The sequence below is a fragment of the Lissotriton vulgaris genome, chromosome 3_1 (genome assembly GCF_964263255.1).
Source record: "Lissotriton vulgaris chromosome 3_1, aLisVul1.2, whole genome shotgun sequence".
Taxonomy (NCBI): domain Eukaryota; kingdom Metazoa; phylum Chordata; class Amphibia; order Caudata; family Salamandridae; genus Lissotriton; species Lissotriton vulgaris.
Window position 1 is genome coordinate 372,845,760 of NC_141689.1, and position 23,473 is coordinate 372,869,232.

Here is a 23,473-nt window from a genome sequence, read left to right on the forward strand (position 1 = left end):
AACTAAAAAAACAAAACAATCCACTGGTTAAATAACCATAGGCCCCTCCCTCCAAATACATGCAGCAACATTTTGTACGTGCGCAGAGTAAACTGGGTTGGTTGGAGGAAGAAAGACATTCCAGGGAACTGTATAGAAGGTAATTTTGGAGATAGGTGGGCCGCCCCCTATATCTCCAGTGGCCAACACTATAACTCCAAATCCTCTGTACAGGCCCTGGATCTCAGCTATTTTTACTCTTCTTTACCTCGAGGTGAGCAGAAGGGGTATCAGGATAGGAACCGGGAGGGGCGACCCTATTGTGGATCTGTGATTAACACCCCCGGGTTGGACGATTTTGATTCTGCATTTAACATTCCTGTAAGAAATAGATACAGCATCCTGGATATGGTCGACTGACTGGAGCCAATCCAGGTTTTACCCACCATCTGTCCTAATAACCTGTTGACTTTAGTGAAGTAGTGTGGCTCACTGGTTAGAGGCGGCAGACCCGAGAGCAGAGGACGGCCCGGGACCAGGGTTCGATTCCCGGCGCGGCAGGTTTCTGGACCAGGGTCAGCGGACTCGATAATTCTCTCGCCTCGGTGCCCACTCTGATCAGCGATCACACTCGGCAACTCTGGGCATTAGCTTGCCTCATCGTCACTAACGGCCCCACCAGACCGCCGGGGATGCCTGGTCTCACCCTGGAGATACCCATTAAGGGACCATCTCTCAGGGAAGCCAGGAAGGGTTTCGCAGCGGTCGAAGCGCCTTGGGACCCTACGGGTAAGTAGTGCGCTATATAAATGCCTATACATTTACATTTACTTTACCCCCGGGGTAGGAGATGAGCCTTTAGGCCAACCACTCAAGCATGGGAGTGTAAATGGGCGTGAAGGAGGGGCGAGGATCACTCCTTCAGGTGTACTCGAGGCTGTTGGCCACCCGGTGGCAGGATTCATTTTTAATAGTACATCCGCTGGGGAGGAGGGCATACTCCATCAAACTATTGTTTCCTCGTGTGAACTCATAGGCACGCCAGTAAATCCATCTGGCTAAGAAGTAGAGTCTAACCCAGTATGCGAGTGGGAAGGAACCTTAAATGGCACCAAGGTTATGTCTTGGAATATAGCAGGTCTACGGGGTGAATTGGAGCAGCAGGACTGGGGTATCTTTGTTGATGATCACAAAATATGCCTTTTTCAGGAAACTTGGGCTTTAAATACCCTCCATAGAGTAGGTTTTGTATCATACAGTGAGCCAGCAGTGAAAGGTTTAAGAGGCAGACCCTCTGGGGGCCTATGCATCTGGATGGGCTCCCATCTAGGATATTCAATAAGGCGTTTTGACACCCACACGCCGGACATTCAATGCATTATCCTCTCTAAGGCTGACCTACGCAATATGGCCATTATAAATGTATACTCAAGGCCAGTAAAGTATGGGTATACATCAATAACGTTGAACCTTTTGGCAGCCCTATTGGAAACGCTCACAGGGGTAGCATCGTCCATCATAGGTGGCGTTTTAACTGCCACTTCGTGCCCCTAAATGGTCTACCATTATCAATCCTGTCTGAGGAGGATGCAACTTTATCGATCCCTGTTGCTAAGGCCTATTCTATAAGAGGATGGACCCATCTGGTCCTCCAATTGACTTCCTTAACTCTGACATACTCATTGAGGGACTGCAATGGCAGGTACGCTGATGATAATCCGGGTCACTTTACCTATAATAAACCGGCCCAGGAATCCATAATAGATTACATCCTAATACATACTGATATTTGGCATAAAGCAATAAAGTTTTGTGTTCATCCCCGGCCACAAAGTGATCACAACCCCCTGGTTCTGACATTGGATGTACAAGTGACAGAATCGGGGCAAGCTGTAGAACAAGATAACCTAACAGTGGTCGGTGGAGGCAGGCGCATCCGTTGGGGTGCCATATCCGAGTCCCAGGACACATTACGAGAAATCTATCTACGTGTCATCCCTGTGCTGGAAAAGGTCATCCCCCTTATTTGCCCCTTAGCCTCTGAGATCTCTGAAATTTCTAATCTAGAGTTAGCAACCCTCCATCAGGATTTGGTTGCAATATTGGCCCCCTTTTTTTACTCCGACAAACTAACAAAGAACAAATCCCTGGTACAATACGATGTGTAGAGACGCGAAAAGCACGCTTCTCATATCCCTTAAAAAGGGTGATAGTGCATCTATTAGGGAAAGTAGGTTTCACTTTATAAAGGTGATTTTATGTGCAAAGGCAGAATGGGAAATGGAAAGATGGGAGGCAATAAAAAATGCCTTAGACCAAAAAGATTTTAGAGGCTTGTGGAACTTGATCCACTCGGGACGTGCCGAGGGTAGGTCTGCCATAGAGCCCAATATCTCTGAGGATGCTTGGCGCCTTCATTTCAAACAATTATACTCAAGCACAACAGAAGCTCAACCCATGAAGGGTAATATATGTAATTCTCGAATTTCAGCCGTTCACAGGGATCAACCCTCTTGCACCTTGGCTGAGGTATCTCCCGCAAATGCAAAGATACTACCAAATAAGGCCCCTGGCCTAGATAGAATTCCCTGGGATCTCTACAGAAGTGAACAGGCAGTGTGGGCCCCTTATCTCCAATTACTTTTTGACGCGATTCTTAATGGGGTGCCGTCCCCTGCCTCATGGGCCGGGGCTGAGATCATCCCAATTTACAACAAGCATTTGCAATGCAATAGGTCTCGCATTAGGAAAGTTTGAGCTATTGGTATTGTAAATGACAAATGTTTTATTCATGTTTTGTTTTTTAAAATAGCTAAATTAATAGCTTTGTCATTTACAATGCCAATAGTTATAACTTTCGCAAATGTGACACCTATAGCATTTGTAATGCAATATGTGTTGTATTTACGTGACTTACATGTATTGATATTACAAATAACAATGGCTTTTAATTTTTTTTCAATAATTAATACTTAAATAAAAGTCATTGTATTTTATAATGGCAATAGCTTAAAGTTTTGTAAATAACTTTTGTGAAGATTATGTTCAGTGTATTTTATTGAAAGCGAAAATCCAAGAACAGATGTGAAATATTAACATATTTTTGTTACATTTGTAATAAAGCTTGAAACATTGAGAGAACATATTTGAACCAGGTGCTTTTGAATGGTTGCACAGATTGATGCTGTGGTGGCGCTGAGTGATGTTGTGAACAGAAAGGAAAACAAAGAGCACTGCCTTTAGGGGCAGCCATGCAAGTCATTCTCTGTTTATTTGTTTTCAAGAAATTCCATGTGTTACAAGGTTTGCAGCACTTTGCAGCACTGCAATGTCGTTTAGTTTAATCTAGCTGCCAGTGGGACAGACAGGGTCTCCAGGGTCTCGTCTCTTCTTTGTGGGAGAGGTGGGATGTGGACGGGGCCAGTAGAGTAACAAGGATGCCATAGGCCCTGGTGCAAGTATGGAAAATTACCCCTTCACTGCTGCTAGGGTAGTAAAATACAGCAATTATCAGGGTTCAATGGGTCCCTCTGGGCTCTAAGTGCCGGTGCAACTGCACCAGCTGCATGAATGGTAGCCACGCCCCTGGGTGTGACGAGTTGGTCCAGTACTATTAAAATGCCACTTTAGAGAACACTGTTTTCGAAAACTTTTTGAAAGTTGGAAGGGTAATCAGTGTCTTTCGGTCTGGCTCCAGAACAGTGCGTATAACTGCCTAGTGGAATGTGTGACACTTCCATCCAGTACCGGCTTTTCGGAAAAAAAACAAATCGCATCCCAGGTTTTTTAACATTTGAAGTATGTTATGTCTGAAAATTCCCGGCATGTAGAGTGCGATTGGCTAGAAAGACCTGACGGGTGAAGGTGTCACGCATGACACAGGGCATTCGGCAACTATCTGACTGCAACCTTTTAACAGGTGACATTCTGGCGAGGACAGTTTTTTCAGTGTGTTTTACTTCTAGTTTTTCAAAAATATTGTACCTGAACAATAAATAGTAATTGAAGGTTAATTTATGACGTCCGGCGGGTTAGCATAGATATGAGCTCATACTGATGAGAACTGTAACTGAATGTAAATAACCGTGTGAATCATGATTACTTTACAACAGATTATTGCAGCAAGGGGATCTCTTACCGAACCACTTGAAGTAGCAATCAATGTATCAAGCCGAAGTAGCCCTCCTCAAAATTGACCCATTCCAATTGGTCATACATAAATGACTTTTAGAACACAAGATGAGAGGCAACAACAAACCTCAGTGTAACAGTCAACACATTAAGAACAGTACTAGAAGAAGCAAATTGAATCAGTCACTCCGTATTTTCCCTCTTTTATTCCAATCCTTTTTCAGGTAGCACAGACAACGTGTTTCGCCTAAACATAGGCTCCTCGGGGTGAAATCCTACGATTGATGGTATAATGTTTTCGACTTCTCGTACACCACTTTGATGTATCCACCTCTCTGCCCATCAATTATTATATCACTATGTCCGATATCAAATTCAATGGTGTGGCAAAGAACGCCTCTCCAGCGTCTCATGGGACGCACATAGCAAGAAAACCAAACAAGCAAACTCACCGCCACAGCCCGGCTTCAACAGGAAGCCAGGCAACCTTTGTTGGGACGGGGGTGGGGCCGGACACGCGACCGGAGCTTCCCAGGAGGCAGGCTGCAGTGGCTGGCGCATGGCTCCGGTGCAGAGAGAGGAGAGCCCTGCGTGCAGCCGGCGTCCACCCGGGAAGCCAAGGAGCGGAGTGCCGGTGTCCCTGTGCCCGTTGACGTCGGAAGAGTCCTGCGGAGTAGAAGTCTCAGTGAGTGGGGCTGCAGCGTGTGTATGTGTGTGTGTGTGTGTGCGTGCGCGCCTGTGTGTGCGTGCATGCAGAGTGGTGGGGGCTGGCTGTGTCCCGGTGAGTGGGGCTCCGTGCTTGCGTGTCTGTGTGTATGGTGGGGGGTGGGGGGCGGCAGCGTGTGTATGTGTGTGTGTGTGCGTGCATGCAGAGGGGTTGGGGCTGGCTGTGTCTGTGTGTGAGCAGGGGCTGTGAGTTACTCTGCGCAAGCGCGGCTCAGACGCGCGCTCCCGCGGTCAAAACTGAGACTGCAAAAGTGCGCGTCTGAGTCGTGTCCACTCTCCTAAATACGGGCCACATTAGGTCTGTAGCAGACACTCTCAATGCTCACGCATTGAGAGTACGTCTGCTCGACCTAAAAAGGGGTCCCCGGTTGATCCTGTTAACTACAGGCCGATAAGTCTGATAGACGTGTCTCAAAAGATCTATGCCAGAGTCTTATTAGCTAGGTTGCACGAGTGGATGGAGGAGCATGATATTTTGACCCCCCTGGGTTTTAGAAGTAAAACATCGACTATAGACCAGTTGTTCAGGTTACAACTGATCCACTGGAAACATATAGTCCTGGAAGGTGGTAGTCTCTACCTCACGTTCGTGGACTTAAAATCTGCCTTTGATATTTTTCACTGCAAACAATTGTGGGGTATACTGTTAGACATGGGAGCGCCACGGTACCTATGCCACCAGTTTAGGCTCCTAGGCGAAGGTACATATGCAAGGGTGAGGTTCGGCAAGAATGGCAAACTGACTTCTCCTTTCCCCGTTGAGAAGGGGGTGAGACAGGGGTGCGTGCTCGCACCGACCCTTTTCTCCCTCTTTCTCAACGGGCTAATCGAAGACCTTCTTGCAGTGAAAGATATAGACCCCCCAAAACTGGCAAGCCACAAATTTCCTGCACTTATGTGTGCGGACGACACTCTGCTCCTCTCAAAATCACCTATGGGGATGCAGTGTGTCCTTGAGGAATTTGGCCAGTTTTGCAAGAGGAGGAATCTTATGGTTAACATCACAAAGACGAAATATATGGTCTTTAATGCAAATTCAACCAATTGCCTTGTCAAGGGTGTTCTGCTAATAAGGTGGGCAACTTCTGATGGACCCGCCCACTATTAGGATGGCAATATACCGAATATTCGTAGGGGTTGATGTGCTTGCGATGTTTTTATTTGTTGCTATTATACTTTTTTTTTTATTGTATTTTAATATTTAGATGTTAAATTATATTCTTAAGATATAGGTTTTAGATTTCCCATACTGCCTTTTTCTAATAGTTAAGTTCCCTAAATGAAGTAACTGTATTTACTTAGTGTATGTATGTCTCTGCATCCCCGAATTGGCTTGTTCGGTGTTTTCTTTTAACTGGCTGAATTGTGTTTCCTTTTTTATGTACTTTTATGGCCATTATGGCCGAAATAAAGTTATTATGAATGAAACAAATACATTTACAATGCAGAACGAGAAGACATAAGTCATAAGTGCAAAATAAGCAACCTACACAACATCATTCTGGCTGATAGTTACAGGAAAAAGCAATAGTAAGTTGCGGACTGTTATTTATGGATGGTTTCAGAAATATGTGGCATGACATAAACTTACTATTACCATATCTAATTGAATGGAAGTAAACAAAAGCAAACATTATCTTGAAAAACATCATCACAAAAATCTCAAACAAAGCGCTCGAGAAAAACACAGACCTGTAAAGACCTACACATGATTATCAGAATGTACTGCGCTTATCATAACTCCTGTAATGAGGTAAAAGAACACAGGAAATCCCTTAATCAGAAGCTGATTTGAGAAAAGTAAATCCTCACTGTTTTATCCCATTCAGTGATGATGGTATGTAATGGGTACAGAACAAAACGGGATTCCTAATGTTTGTGATTGTTCTTGGACCTAAAAAGTAATGAAGCTCATCATCCGAATTTTGGCCATGCTTCACCGTTTGTAATCTCATGATCCAGGTGGCTTCTTGACGTCTAAGTTTCAGTTAACGATTGCCCCCTCCGACATTAGCCTCGGTGGCGTCAATTCCAAAAAACTGAAATGTCTTGTGTTGACCTGCGACTGACATTTTGCCATGTGTAGTGCCATCAGATAACATGCATGTTGTTGATGAATGCCTCTGACATGTTCTCTAATGCGTTCTTTGAGAGGCCTGATGGTACTGCCAACATACTGGCTTTTGCACGTACATTGTAAGATGTAGATTACGTATCTGGTGTTACAGTTAATGTGTCTGTTGATGGAGAAAGGACGTGTGTGGAATCCAGAAAAGGTTTTGGTTCCATGGCTAGCCCATTTACACATTCCACAGCAACCCCATGTAAAGAAACCTTTGGATCGCTCAGTGAGCCACGTATTGGTTTCGGTGACATGCGGAACAAGTCTGTTTTTGAGGTTCTTACCACGACGGTATGTAATTTGGGGTTTTTCTGTAATAGCTTCCTTTAGGGATCTGTCAGCATGTAGGACACCCCAATGTTTGTTAATGCTCTTCTTGACACATAGGCTCATTTCATTGTAGTCCATGACGAGCCTCACTGGCTGTTTGGTTTGAACTTGACAGTTTTTTTTGATAAATGTGAATTCCCCTTTTAATTCCCTTGATTCTTTTTGCTGCTTTGCGAAGGACTTTGGGTTTATACCCCCTTTTAGAGAAGCGTTTTGTCATATCACTAATGCAGTCTATGAACTCCTAGCACGTATAAATTCTCCATATGGGATAGTGTCTATTTGATGGTCGGGATGTTAACTTCCTGCATGCAAGACAGCATTACAGGAAGTCTCTTTGCGATATAGGCGACTGTGGAGAACATCGTCTTTAATGTATAGTTCTACATCAAGAAAAGTAACATTGGTGGTGCTGATATGGCAAGTAAATCTCATGTCCATGTTATTTGTGTTTAAGTAATCGCAGAAGTCACACAATGTCTCTTGGCTACCTGACCAGATTAGTAGGCAGTCATCAATATACCGCCCCCAGTATACCATGTGATCCATTCAAGGTGCTCCATTGGTTCAGAGATCCAGTCTGCTTCCAGTGACCCCATGTAGAGGTTAGCAAAGGATGGTGAGAACCTCGACCCCATGGCAAAACCCTTTCTTTGCCTTTACCACTGTTTGTCATAGATGAAGAAGTTGTTCTTAAGAATAATGTCCATCATGGAAACAAGCATGTTAGTGTGTTCCCATAATGTGACCTGTCTGTTGTGTAGACATTTAGTTATTGCTTCTAAGCCCATTTCAGGTTTGATAGAGGTGTACAGCGACACCACATCCCGGGTGGCAATCACAAGGCCAGGTTGCCACTGGATGTCAGCCAAAACACTCAGAATATGCTTCATATCTTGTATGAATGACGGGAGATTCTTCGCCAGGGGGTTCAAAAAGACGTCAACATATTGAGAAAGTTTTTTTGTGGGCCCGCCCATGCCTGATACTATTGGCCGACCATGCGGGAATTCAGCTGGCTTTTGAATTTGAGGGAGAGTGTACAACCAGGGGGAAGATGGTCTAACTACTCTCATGTATAGAAATTCATCTTCATCAATTAATTCTTGGGTGTGCCACTCACTCAGGTGTTTATTAATGAGGATAGTGAGTGGGCCCGTAGTGTTGTAGTTGACCGGTTTGTGGCTATTTTTTCCTTTGGATTTCCTCTTGAATGAGGATCACAACCAAATATAAAACCAAGAAAACAACTTTTATCGGTCTTGTTTCCTTATTCTTGATACTCTCATTACAAAGACTGTCATACTTGCACTTTACATGTGTTATAATAGCTAACGTCACATGTGCTCTGGACTCAGTGTTTATAAGTTAAAAATCTGTTGGGGGAAAAAATTGAACAAAATTCCTTTTCCACTGCATATTCTGCTTCCAAAATAAGAAATTGAACTACTGATTTTAACAAAAATGTCCTATGTTTTACATTTATAAAGTGAAGCAACATTTATTAACTTGTCTCTCTAATACATACTTGGCAGGAAAAAATAGTGTAAAATGTTGCTCCATTTTGCACTGGATAAAACTGAAGTCATAATGTCCAGGTTAAGGTTAGAGCAAGAGCTATTTGTTTAGTTCCCTATTATACAAGCAAAACAAACAGTGCAAATCACATAATTTGGACACAGGGTGATTTTGAATGTTATCATTCTTTGTAGAGTTATTCTTGTGCCCTATGGTATAGTCCTACACATCTACTTTCTTGTGTTCATACTGCTAGATCTAAAGGTATTCTGTACATGTTTTCCTTTTTCCTTTTCTTCCTTTCAGGAGAACCTGTATTTAGGTGCAGATCACCAGAACAAGAGACGTTTACGTGTTTTTGGAACTATGGGAACGTACGCAACGTGACAGACCGCGTAAAACTGATGTATGCTTTAGGGTAAGGGCAACCTAAAGCTCATTTAATAATATTTGCTTTGGAAATGATTTTCTATAAGACATTGAAAATTTCTCGACCTACATTTACATTTGAACATGTTGGATACCATAGAGCGGCAACTTATACGTCAACACATGTACAAAAAAAACTAGATGGTTGCATCATGGTATAGCTTGGCAAAAACACATACCGCACCAACATTCATTGGCAGCTTGAACATTGCTCTGCAACTGCAGTTGTCGCTCTCAAACCTCCCTCTTCACACACACATAACACCGCACCTCAAGGATCTCCACTACCAAAATGAACACAGTTTAGACTCCTCACTCGCACCTACAAAGTTCTGCAAAACACGGTCCCTGCATTGCTCAATAGCCGTATCTCTTTCATAAACTCACCAGACTCCTCCCACCAGATGGACTCCTACTACCACACATCTCATGCATATGCAGAACTAGAGCAGACTGGTGGGCCTTCTCCTACATCACTCCTAAAGCCAATGACCTGCCTTTACACATCAGTGCCTCCTCCTCAATGCTTGAGCTGCACAAGAATTTGCATACCTGACTCATCGATTAATCCCTCCAGCCACCCTAGGCAAGGCTACACTACATCTGCTCAGTGTCCGGATACCATCCTGAGTGATAGCACACTCTACAAATCTTCATAACGTAACATAACATTTCATGCAACGTCAGACTTGGGAGTTCTCTAGAGTCTTACTGGAAACACTTACCCGGTCAGCCTCCCTGCAATCAAGATATTGTTAACACTAATCAGGCCCTGCGAAGCCTTGGATACCAATGAATAGCTACCTCTTCCTCCCTTTGAACCATAATATATACCATATATATATAAACTTTGTGGATTTGGTTTTAAGTCATTTGCAAATATTTCATTTGCAAATTTTATTTCAAACATTCGAAATAAGAATTGTGCTTGCAAGAGTGTAATCAATGTGCACTACTAATGTTTGCACATGTGATAATGGTGTATTTATTTAACAAAGGATTATTGCAGCAAAGCACTATTAAACAATAGATGAAATCTAACTGTTAAATCAATGTTGGCAGGTAGTAGGGATCAGTCAATGAATTTATGAGCTTCTATATTTCAATTGCAATTTAAAAACAGGAAGGGAAAATTATGAAACTCCAAGTGAGGCCAGTAGTTAGTTTGGTACAGAATACCTTTGGTTACCGTAACATGCCCTGTACCGCTTGTTGGGAATCTCCTTTCAATGTTGAATTTTAAATTCAGTCTTTGGTTCCTGGGGTGAAAACTAGAGCTGAGTAACTTGTTTGCATCCAGTTTGTGATGTTCAGTAGAGTAGGAGCTCAATCATTTTGAGAACACCGGGAAGCACACCTTTCCGATATGATTTGTTGTTCAGACCTTTCATGATGGAATTGATGTCAGTGGCATGAGTATTAATGAACAATCCAGAGGCCGATCCCAGTGAGCGATTTAGTGAGTTTTGCACAGTGAAGGAGCTGTCAAATAAATGCTTTTGAGGGATCCTCCAACTATGCGAGGTAGTCAAATCAAATAAAATCAAATATAGCTTTATTCGATTTTTGTGGTGAAAAACCATAAAAGCACAATGAAATTACATAATTATTCATTTCTATAGCAAACACAACTACATCTATTTCATCCTTATCCACCTAATAACATTAAAAACAAACTATAATATTAATAACTATTAATAAAAACATTATGAGTTGCAATATTATATTATCACTTAATCAGAACTTATAAAATATATCCCATTTGGTTTATACAATCTCAAGAATATTATCAGTGTCCACAGTTTTCTATTATTTTACCTTAATTGATTCAAGTAACAATTTCCCTGCATTGTATTTCTAGGTCTTATAATTTTTTTTAGATATGACACCACCACACTAATACATATCTCACTATCCATGTATTGCAGGTACAAAAGGGCATTATTGCACTGTCTTAATCCAATATGTTTTAAAAAGGGAATTAAAAATCTGCTCCTCGGATTAGTATAAAATTTACAAAAAAAGGTGACATGAATAGTCGATTGTTTTGAGGTGTCATCACAGGGACAGCATACGGTCAAAGATTCCCCTCAGTTGGAATAAGTAGAGCTGGATGCCCAGACCTGTTTGCAGCAAATAGTTGGCCATAACAGACTACTTCCCTCTCTCTACACACCATCTTTTATTGTCCAGGTATATCATGTATTCCTTTTTTAGTTGTTTCCTGGAGATTAACTTCAAGGTTTCTGGGTCATCAATGTCTTCGGGGTGTCCAATCTCTCTAGCCACAGCCCTGATATGGCTTAGCCAGGGCATATGTACAGCCCCATCCATTTTCATACAATCCATAATGACTGTACGATTGAATACCGCCTCATCTGTCACCCAGAGCTTATGCCACAGTTAAAGAGGATAAGTCCTTATAATATCCTCTATAGGAGACAGACCCAGCTCAAAGTGGCAAATATAGTTGGCTGTAGAGCTGGGTATCGCCAATAGATATTTTAAGAAGGCATTCTCACAGTGCTTTATGCTATTAGCCCCCGCCCCTCCCTAGATGCCGGCACCATATACTGCTGTGGAGATGCATTTGGCTTTATAAATGGCTATCAGCTCAGGGATTGGCTTATTACCCAGTTTACCAGCAAATCTAGTTACCCCCCCCCCCCCCAGTTGCTCTCTGAGAGGTACTCAAGTGAGGCAGCGAGTGAGAAGTTGTCCGGCCGTAGGGGAGTGGTCGTAGCAGATTCATTGTGATGGGATCTTGGAGTCGGTCTAACACATTCAGTTGGAAATGGACCTTAGCACAGATGAGGTGTCTATCTTGCAATTTTAGTAGCTATTGAAATATGTGCTTGAAAAAGGTGTTGAAGGCACGATTTGTAAAGTAGTGTGGTGTGCACCATGAATATCGATTTTAGAATAACAATAGGTTTCAATATCGCGGCCAAAATATTAAAAGTGAAATATATACACATGCATATACCACTAAGGAACATATATGCGAAGTTAGGTATAGAACATTTTACTTGCTTACCTGTTGATAATTTACTTAAGATATATATCTCCAAAGTACTTAGATGTTGACTTAAGAATAGTAAATCAATACCCTCTCTATATGCATGCACTTACCTTTCGACATTTTGTCCCTTGATATTGTTGTGGCACAATTATCTGGGGGTCGATATTCAGTTGATCGATCGATGTGGCTAGTAGATCAAACGAGGGTCCTTGAAGAAAGATTTTATAGTGCATAAACCTATAGAGTTACCTGATAGTAGGCAATAGCAAATTAATCCCTGACATATAAGGTAACTAACTCTTAGTAAGCAGTAACAGATCCTTAATGGTTGTTGTAAAAATGAACCAGGCCCGGGCTGGTATGAAAAGGTTACACCTGTGCTGCATACTTTTTTTGTACTTTTTCCAGGTGAAGTGTTTCCTGTTCATGCAGTATTTCCAGCTGGTGTTGTGATGACTTTACACTGGACATTTAGAAAACTATTAAAACGGTGTTGTTGCAGATCTTTTTTTTTTACAATAGATTTAATAATAGCTTGGGATAGAAATACACATTTTTCAGTGGTGCAATTTCTCCATTTGTGTAAGAATCACCACAGTATGAGGTCTGCTGTATTTCAGTATGCACAATGAATAAGTGTATGAATCGGGCTTTTGTATCAAAATGAGGTATGGGTGGCAGGTCCAGTGCTTAATTTGTCAGGAGGACACCGCAGCTTGCACCACTGGCTGCCCCCCACCCAGCCACCCCCCAGTGCTGCCAGTGATGGTACCAACACAACTAACCATCACATTTCTACAAGAGTGACAATTTAGACTTTTAATATATATTAAAAATGGCAAATACCTGCCACCCAAGCTATTCTTAAAGAATTATGTGGCAGGTGCTAGTCATTTTAATGTATACTGAAATATTACACAACTGTTAATGTTAATGGCCTCAGGCCCAGTTCTCTCTTGCTGTCGCATCACTATGCTTCCTCCCTGTTTTATTGAGTGCTTTCTTGCTTGTTTTTTACTGCTTTCTGCTTCCTGTCCTTTGTTTTTCTGACTGCGTTCTCCTACTTTTGTCTTGTTGTTTAACTGATTTCTCCACATCTCCCTGTTTCTCTGAGTGCTTTCTCCTGCTTTTCTCTTGGTTTGTTAATGCTTTCTCCTTCCTTTTCCCCATTTTCTGAGTGCTTTCTCCTACTCTTTCCTCGTTTTTTTACTGCTTTCTCCTTCCCTCGCCATTTTTCTGAGTGCTTTCTCCTGCTTTTGCCTCGTTTTTTACTTTCTCCTTCCTCTCCTCTTGTGTTTCTAAATGCTTTCTCCTGCTTATGTTTTGTTTTTCACCACCTTCTCCTCCTTCTACCCTTTTTTTTCGGAGTGCTTACTCCTGATCTTCCCTTTTTTTTCACTGCTTCTCATTGTTTTTACTTCAACAGCACCTTGAGAACCTCATCGGTGATTTGCCACACTTTATGAATCCTAATTGTTTGATTTGCTCATCATAAAATTAGACAAACAGCGCCACCATGTGGCAGGCTGTCATAACTGCCGAGGTTGACAAAGTGCGGGTGCCAAGCACCATAAACCACCAGCTCAAATTAAGCACAGGTGGCAACTAATGAAACTTTCACCTTATTTACAAATTGATGCCCTCCAATTGTATTGTTAGTCTAAATAGCTATGATTATGGAAATGGAAATGTGCAAATTCATTCTGATTATACATTAAAAAAAAAGGCTTCGGCATGGCCCTGTTGGGAACAATTAAAAAAGATGCTTTATCTGCAGAGTTGGGCATAAATCCAAAAAAGGCACCCCTTTAAGGCAGGATCAAGGCATCCTTTTTTAAAATACATTTGAACAACCAGTTGAGAGTAAAAAAAAATACCCTTGCACAGCAGATGTTTTGTGACATATAAACTGCAGTGCACACATTCTAATATCATTTATCCTCTTTATTTTCCTTTCTAGGAAGGATTTTATCTGGGCAGAATGTCCTGATTACAAATCTGCTGGTGAAAATAGTTGTTATTTCAACTCAACATATACCCATATATGGAAACAATATTGCCTGAAGCTGGTACCTGAAGCCCTCGCACCTGGAAATTTCTGTTTTAGTGTGGATGACATAGGTAATGTTTTTCTTACTCAAAACTTTATGCACATTGAAGATTTGCGTTGTCCAGTCTTTTTGAAATACAAAGGTCAGATATAAAATTACCTGTACGTAAGACAAGCAATTATTTGCACATTTGTGCAAAGTTCCTTATTTCACATGAACTCCATTAAAATTACCACTCAGTATTTTTATATAAGGTTTTCGTTAATGACCCTGGAAAGCAGATTATGCTTTAGACATAGTACACTTTAATGGAACATTTTTAACTGTTTAAGTCATTTTTCATATTAAATGACACTGCCAAACACAGAACAGCGCAGTTATCCACTTTGAATATCTGGATTTCAACCTATCCGTGCATAGAGACGGCCAACAAGCCTAATTATTAAAAACAGTTTCTGGTCTGTCTTAGCTCCAAACTCTTGATGGGTCTCAGAGTACAAATACTTTTTCAGTGGAATTGGTCTGCCATTTTGTTTTCAAGCCATTGTGGAATTCACTTTGCGAGAGGAGTGAATGATATTGCACCAGGAAACATCCATCCAGATGTTCATGTAGTCTTTTGATTTGAGAGCTTGGAGGGTTCATCTAGGAAGCTTTAAGTCTTGTAAGATGACTGTATTTTGGGGGTTCAGTATATAATGCTGGTGAACTTTGACTGACTCTTGGATTTGCTTGTTGATTGGTTTAGAGAATCATTTATTTCAGTTAGCAGTTGAAGGTGCCAATATTTCCTGCGTCCTGATTAGTGCACCAAATAAGTAAATAATTCTGCAGTTTTCGAGGAATCCCATGTACTTTTCTCATCCCTATTTCGAGTATTTTGAAGGGAATGTTTTGTAAGCATCTGTTTGGGTCTTTTAGAGGGTGAGTTGATACATCAAGCAGTACTTCACAGAGAACCATGATACGGCATTCATCAGAATGCTAGAATGTTAGAATGGGATGCCTTCAATGTGGTTATTCGAGGAGGTTGTATACCTCAGATTTCTGGGGCCTGTAGGTCCCGGGACATTGAGAGGACTGAGGATATGCTGGCGGGTCTCAGTAAGGCGTGGATGTGGACTCTGCCCTCACTTTCCAACTGGCAGAGGCAAGACTGGTTCAGGAGGCTTTACTGGAAGACCTGCGTCACCAGGCCAGCTGCTGGCAGGGCTCACTCGCCAAGACTCGGAACCCCGGCCCTTCATCAAACTTCTGTCAAGGTCTTTTATGAATATTCTCCAGCACTATATAGCGTGCCACAAGACTCAGGCGCAGTCTGTCCGGATGACTTTCTATCTTGTGTCCTGCTCCCCGAATCTCTGCTGCCACGGCTGCAAATTTGGATGCAGACATTGCAAATGTAAAGCAGGCAATCTCTGACCTATCTTACAGCAAAACACCTGGCTCAATGGGTTGCCCCTGGAGTACTATCACTTATTTTCAGCCCTCCTGTCCCCCAAACTGGGTGCCATGTATGCAGCGGCAGTGGAGGCAGGGTGCACCCTTACTCCTTAAGTGAGTCCCTCCTGGTCTCCATCCCAAAACCTGATGACTTCCCTCATATTGGCTCATTGTCATTCTTGGAGCTGACTACAATATACAGGGCAAGACGCTTGCTGCTTGGTTTGGCCAGCTGCTTCCAGGACTGGTCCACTCTGACCATACAGATTTGTCCCTGGCCGCAATACTTCTCAGAATGTATGCCACCTTTTTCATATACAAGACCTGATGGTAAATTCCCCCAGGTGGCATGCCTTATATTGGACCTGGAGAAGGTTTTCCATACCTTATCTTGGTGCTATATTTTACTGTGCTGGCCTGCTTGGGGATATGGCCTCAGCTCCTGGCCTAAACAAAACTATTATTCCAACAATTATATTCCAAGCCGGTCTCCAGTGTGTGCCTGGGTCGCTTGATTTCGACCCCGTTCTAGGTCCATTGGTGGACACGACAGGCTTGTCCTCTATCCCCTTTATTGTTTGTGCTCGCAATGGAGCCACTTGCTGTGTGCCTTCGTAGAGAGGACCTGGAATGGGGTCATTCCTCTAACAGATAGGACCCACGCAATACTATATGCCAATCACCTACTCCTCTTTGTGCGAGACATTGTGAATGACCTGGCGCCTATCTGGGGTACACTGTTGGAGTTTGCCGCTGTGGCAGGGCTTAGAGTTAATTGGGAGAAATTTGTCATTTACCCGCCACACCCTGGGAAGGTCCAGCGAGAGGTATACCTTGGTACCTCCTACCTTCATTGGCAGACCCTTTGACCATTATTTCCCTCAGGTGGCTGCTCATTCCAGTCTCCCACTGCATGCCTACAAGGCTCTTGTAGTTGACAGTGGTGTTGACGTGCATGGCCAGAATCCACCTCCTCTCACAGGCGGCTTCCCTGAACTCTCCTTGGTCAGCCTCCCCCGGGGTCAAGACCACTACACTGCTCAGGACTTGCGGGTTTTGACTGCTCATTCTCTCCTCAAGGTGGGTGACCTCTTCAAGGAGCGAGATCCTCTTCCTTTTGCCCGGCTAGTTGAAGAGAGGGGGCTGCTGCTGGGACAGTTCTTACTTCATCTGTGGCTCCTTCACACAGGCAGGGTTCTTTGGGACCTTCCTGGAGGGGAACCTGATATGCACCAGTTTCGGCAGACCATTCTGACTATGGGGCCTCATCATCTGTTTGTACAAGGACATACGAGACTTAACAGCTGCCTCCCTTTTCCCCCATTGCCTTAAATGGGAGGGGGAATTTGAATGGGCTCTACATGAGGATTGGGAGTGGCGGTCGACTTTCTGAAGAATGACTCTCGAAATGCGTGCTTTGAAATCATATCATTTTTCATATTACACAGGGCATACCTTACACCAAAGCAATTAAATTGCCATTTTTCCAGACACACAGTTTGAATGCCCTTGCTGCCACATTATGATGCCACGTTTATGCACATGCTGTGGTAGTGCCCGCCCTTCAGTCTTACTGGTGTGTTGTGCACGACACACTCTGGTAGATCACTTGGTTTCCAGATATCTCCACCTGTCAGGCATGCCCCCTTGGCATCTTTATGAGAAGGAAACACCACAAAGTACAGATGCAGTTCGTCACCCTGACACTACTGTTAGTAAAACTCACCATCACACTATACTGGTGCTCGCCACTGCCCTACCAACAGAGGCCTGGAGGGGAGCCTTGCATAAATGGGGAGCAGCAGGAGAAGATGCGCTTGTCTCCTCAAGTTTCGGCGGCTTCACTACTGACCTTTCTTCTCTCAACGGGCCGTCTTCTCCTATGCTATTGGCAGTTGGGTGAAACAGCGGGAACAACATCAATACCATGTGATTAAGACCACTTTTCATCAGATTGGACATTCGGTAGGGAACGGCAGCTGAGCCGTTGTGACCAACAGGCCATAGTGACCCTTCCTTCCAATAGGTTGGAGCAGTTGCTTTATCACTGATCAGTCATCCGATGGCAAAGACATCTTTATTCTGGATCTGTGGCTGATGTTATCCAATGGGGCACTGGGAGGTACACTTTCAACCATGGCTACTACCAGCATCTCTTTGCCTCATCTCAATAGAACCTCCAAAATTGCCTGATCCTCAAACTGAATGTGTAAGCCCTTTTCTTCTTCCTAGGTCTTGCAATGCGTAACCTGAGAGGTGCTACAACGACTGACAAGTTTTTAGTTAATAATGGAATGACAGAGTAACAACCACCAGCATGTTTATCTGGTATCATAGTTTCAAAAAAGCTCAGGATAGACAGAATCTTCAAGATAATTTTAAAATAATATCTTTTGTCATAACAGGGATAATTGTAGGGTTGCTTCTCTTTCTATCAATATGTTCTCTTTGATGGTCTTTGCAATTAATTACATTTACATATAAGTAAAAAAATGTAAGTTTCTTTTTCTTAATACTGGTATACAGGTAATTAAAAATTACATAATTCTACAACACCACAAAAATATTTGTTTGTGTTCTCATTTATCAACTTTTTTACATTTATAATGCCCTCTAGGAGGTTATGATGCTCCAAACTACCAGATCCTTGTGCCATGGTGTTCAAAATAGCAATGAATTGGGATGCGGCCCGAGTAATTACCAGTGACTGAGATTAATTCTCTCATTTTTTTGTATACTTTTAGAAAGTTGGCATTTTCTTGTCCCAACCATTTGGTGCCTGCAGCCTGTATTCTGGGTCACATGACTAGGTGTAGCTGGCATTTGGTAGTGGCGGCTGCCTCATGATGGGGGTGGTAGAGCGGGAGGGAATGGATACAAATAAATAAAGAAATAATCTTAGCCTTCGCCACCACCGAACGCCTCTCCTCCTTCCTCATTGCAGCATCGGAAGCACCCAGGCTCCCAGACGCACTCATGCAGCACCTTGAGTAGCTCGTTTAATGCAGGGTTTTAGGAACATATAGTAGACTTTTGAGACAGCATGGAATCTCAGGGTGAAGAATTGTTGAGAGAAACATAATTATTTGCTTGTGAGATCAGATAATTTTAAATAGGCCCTAGAAAGAGGTGAACAGTCGGTCTACTACTAGGCTACTGCTAGACCACTGCTAAAGCAAGGACAGCTGATAATTTCAGGGGTTGGAAGTGCAAAGTAATGGCATAAATAGGTACATATGGAGCGCTTTAGGCTGCTCTTAAATGAAGCTGTAACCTCATGATGAATCAGTGTGCGAATATGTACAAGGTAAGTAATGTAAACCTAAACAATTTAATTCTGCAAATGCTGGAGCCGATGTCGTTTGATGTTTACCCTTGAAGTTTGCCTCACAGCATTCATTACCAAAGCAAAGTTGTGTCCTTTAGCATGGCATTAGATGTGGTGAGGATAGTTCCCCCCAAAGTTAAAGTACATTGCCTGCATTATTGTAACTGAAGGGAGGAAACCCAGACATTGACATGAGAAGGAAGAAACTGGGCTATTAAATTCCAAGTGGCTTTTTGTTTAATTCAGTTTAATCTTCCTGAGCATTAGTATTTAATGGGAACAGAGGTGAGGAGTGGGACTGCTGTTTCTGTTTCTCAAGCAGAGGAGGTTTCTAGGCCAGATCTGTCCTTTGTCTGCCCTTGACTGCTGCTTCAGGGAGATCTCACACTTCATTGTGCCACTGCTGTGGGTGCTCCAGCTTGGAGTCAGCCCCAGGACTACATACAGTGTGAAGCATCACTTTACACAAAGACTGTGTCTCCTTGGCAACCAGAACAAAATACTTAAAAGAGAAGCAACGGGCCCGCATTTGCAAGGCCCACCCGGGTGCAGCGGGAACAGAGCCACCACCAATATCGCTGACATTAAAGGGGACAAGGGTGGCTAGGAGGCGAAAGACAGTGAAGCTGCCAACACACGGTCCAACAGCTACCATACTGCAGCACTCATATTCAGTGAATCTACCGGGACGGCAGGGCCCCAACCACATGAGAGGGCCACACCTATGCAATATGAGCGCACAGCTACAGCGGAATTGAACCTACCTGCCACCCCACCTGATGAAGTGTGGTGTGCCCTAGGATCTCTACGAGCCCCCCCCCACGAGTGGGTACAAACCCGGCACAGATCACAGCACGGTGATAACGCGCAAATCTGAAGGGGGTGAACATAACATTCGCAATTAACCGTGGCCTACGGTGATCTCTCCCTTGAGGTGCCGGCGAGCACCAGGAACGGATACCCAAGTTGCGGTATCTTATCAAGGCCACAACGCGCAAGAAGGGGGAGCGCACACTGACAGACATGCGTCTCAAAGGCCCCAACAAGGGTGACAGAGGACCCCCTCCACCCCAAAACAGCAGGCAGACCACAGGGATGGGGAAGTGCCGATAACCCGAGCGTTCCTGGAGACACTTTTCAACTCTCTACGCGAAGACTTTCACACGCTCAAACGTGAGGTAGCAGGAGAAGTGAGGGATATACGTCACGAGGTAGATTGGCTGGGGGAGCGGGTCGTAGCCGTCGAGAACAATGACCATACCAGAAGCAAGGAGATGGAACACCCTCCAACAGGAACTCATCCGCCTTAAGGGCCAGCAGATGGACCTTTAAGCGAATGCTGAAGACCTAGAGAACAGGTTGATGCACAATAGCATTCAGGTCCGGGGTGTCCCATTGAAAGCAGAGGGAGCGGATGTAACCAACTACCTGCAGGGCCTCTTTCGGGAGAGACTCGGCGAGGGCTCCGACTTCGAGATACGCATCGATCTAGCGCACAGAGTGGGTCTGGCGCAACGCGCGTCTGCTATTCCTCCAGACATGTTGGGCTTCCTGCCGGACTGTCCACTGAAGGAGCGGATCCTATGGGAGGCAAGATTGAAACAGCCTCTCAAACATCACGGACATTCAGTGACACTATTCCAAGGAAAGCGTTCAATGAAGTCCCCTCATTCCTGAGAGACAAAGGGATACCCTACTCCTGGGGCCATCCCTTCCGCTTGATCTTCAAATGGAACGGGGCGTTGCATCAAATGAGATCCCTCCAAGAGACTTACGTTCTTCTGGGCCTCGAACATTGCGAACCGGATGCCTCCCCCAATCACGCTAAAAAAGGAGGAGAGGAGGATGGCAAAGAGTGGGCCGAAGACGCCCGCCCACAGCAGACTTGAAACCGGATCACACAACTATGTCACAGGTACGTGCATCGGCCCTCAACTCGGTGACCAGAGAAACCTCACTTCTTGACTGATTTGCTTTGCAGATGGGGACACACACGTACCGACTCATAGATGGCTGGGGGGGAGGGGGTGCGGGGCCGGGGTTGCTGGGGTTGCAAGCTCATACAGGTAAATTCACCATATGCCTGCACCATGGGATGACAGGCATTGGACTATGCTAATTTGTTTGGAATGTTCAGTTGGGGCTAGGGAGGTGGGGAAAGGGGCACTTATTAGCAGAATGGCAAAAGTGTTTCGGTTTTGGGAGGGCGGTCGGGGTGGGGGAGATATTGGGGGGGGGGGACCGGGGAACAGTGGGTGGGGGGAAGGAACCGGTGTGCCATAGGGGGAGAGGATTCAAGTGAGACATCACATAGGTTTAGTCCCCCACTGACAATGCTGTCCCTCGATACGCGGACAGTATGACGGGGGCCACTCTGAAAGTCCTAAATGTGAGAGGGCTCAATATCTCCATTAATAGACAGGGCCCTTTTATTGTACCTAGAGAACTCTGGCGCCTCGGTCTGTCTCTTGCAGGAAACACACTTCCTGTCCAAAGACTGGCATAGAATGAGGTCCCGGCCATTCCCTCAGCAGTTCTACTCCTCTACCACTGATAAGAAGGCGGGGGTAGCTATATTGTTTGCTAGGCACTTTCACGGGCCGGTGGGAGATAGAGCAGCGGAAATCAAGGGTAGGCTATTGGCATACAATATACGGGTGGGTGGTATGTCCATGGTCGTAGGGCCTCTATATGTCCCTAACTCAGGTCAAGAATCTTTTCTCAAGGGCGCCGTATCGGAGATTCTAAGTCCCCAAGAAAGATACATCCTAGTGGAAGGCGACATCAACTCGGTCATGGATCGGGAGACAGACAGATCAGGCCAATGCTTTGGCTCAATAGGAGCGATCTCGCCAGAGGGGAAGAACTGGATGGTCCACAGAGGATTGATGGATATTTAGCGGGAGGAGCACCCTCAGAGCACACACTACACATTCTACTCACACGTGCACCATACCTACGCCAGGCTAGACCACTTTATAGGATCCTCGGAGCTCCACACACTAGTAGACAAACTGGACATTATTCCAGCTGCACTCTCAGATCATGACGCAGTGGTAGTGACTATAGCGGTCCCCTGGACTAAGACACCTGGGGGGGATGGCGACTGTTGGAGGCCCTACTACAAAGAAAGGGGGTAGCCCAACAACTGCACAAAAGCATCACTGACTATCTCACACTCAACGACAAGCCGGACACACCCCTGACTGCGGTTTGGGGAGCACTTAATGCAGTAGTACGAGGGGAGCTGTTAGCTATCTCGGCGGCGGAAGCCAAGGAGCGTAAAGAAAAGCGAGAATCACTAACAGTTAAGGTGGTCGAACTCGAGAGGGTGCATAGCCACACCGGGACACCAAGGATATGGAGGCAGTTAAAAGCTGATAGGGTGCAACTAGCTGGCTTGCATCTAGATCGCGACGAGTACGCGGCCCTGCGGCTCCGTCACACATACTATGTGGGAGGCGATAAAACGGGGCGTCTCCTTACAAGTAAGCTTAGAGCTTGAGTTCAGCAGTCTAAAATCACAACCCTCTACAACGCTCAGGGAGAGAAGCTGGGTAGGGACGACCAGATAGTTGAGGCCTTTAGGGAATTCTATGCATTGCTCTATAGCGAAGATCGGTCATGCAGCGATAACACTAAACGCCTCATGCACTTAATAGACAAAACTCACTACTCGGGGACAGATGCCATGCTCCTGTCGGTAGACGCCGAAAAGGCGTTTGACAGGGTGGATTTTTTTTTTTTAGATAAAACAATGGCACACTTTGGAATTGGGGATTGCTTTAGGGCATGGGTCGCCAGTTGTTATGACAAACCAAGAGCAACGATACGCGTTAATGGCATAGGCTCACGGCCTTTCGACATTAGGCGAGGCACGAGACAGGGATGCCTGCTATCACCCCTCTTTGCGCTCTACGTAGAACCCCTAGCGCAGAGGATTCGAGATAACCCCAACATCGCTGGCATCCCCTTCAGGGGGGAACAACATACAATTAGCCTGTACGCAAACAACATCTTGGCTGCACTGGATAAGCCCAAACAATCAGAGCCTGCCTTCTTGGGGGAACTGGAGGCCTTTGGGAGGGTGTCCGGCTTCAAAAAATCCCCTATCACCCAAACAGTGTTGCGTATGTGGGACACAGTGGTGGTTAAGAGGAGGCTCACCACTTTCCCTTCACCGCTCCTGCATTTATTTGATAATCCTGAATTTACACCAGGGTTAGAGAGGCGGGCGTTCCTGCGTTGGCGGAAGTCGGACTGCAGGTCCATGGGCCATTTATTTTTACCTTGAGGGGTTCCTTCAATTCTCCGATTTACCATAGCTCTACGACATCAAAGCCCCGCAAGGATTTTAATACTTCCAAATTAGACATTGGTTGACACAGCCAGAG

At 44.5% G+C, this 23,473-nt stretch overlaps 1 protein-coding gene across 6 annotated transcripts in view; it reads left to right on the top strand.

The window, feature by feature from the left end:
- GHR (growth hormone receptor) overlaps positions 1-23,473 on the top strand; it is a 1,047,683-nt gene that overhangs the window by 890,152 nt on the left and 134,058 nt on the right. For all 6 annotated transcript variants that reach the window (XM_086960591.1, XM_086960596.1, XM_086960593.1 and 3 more), the window contains 2 exons: positions 9,113-9,224; positions 14,218-14,378. In XM_086960591.1, coding sequence (XP_086816717.1) covers positions 9,113-9,224; positions 14,218-14,378 — 273 coding nt within the window. The remainder of the gene's footprint in view (positions 1-9,112; positions 9,225-14,217; positions 14,379-23,473) is intronic.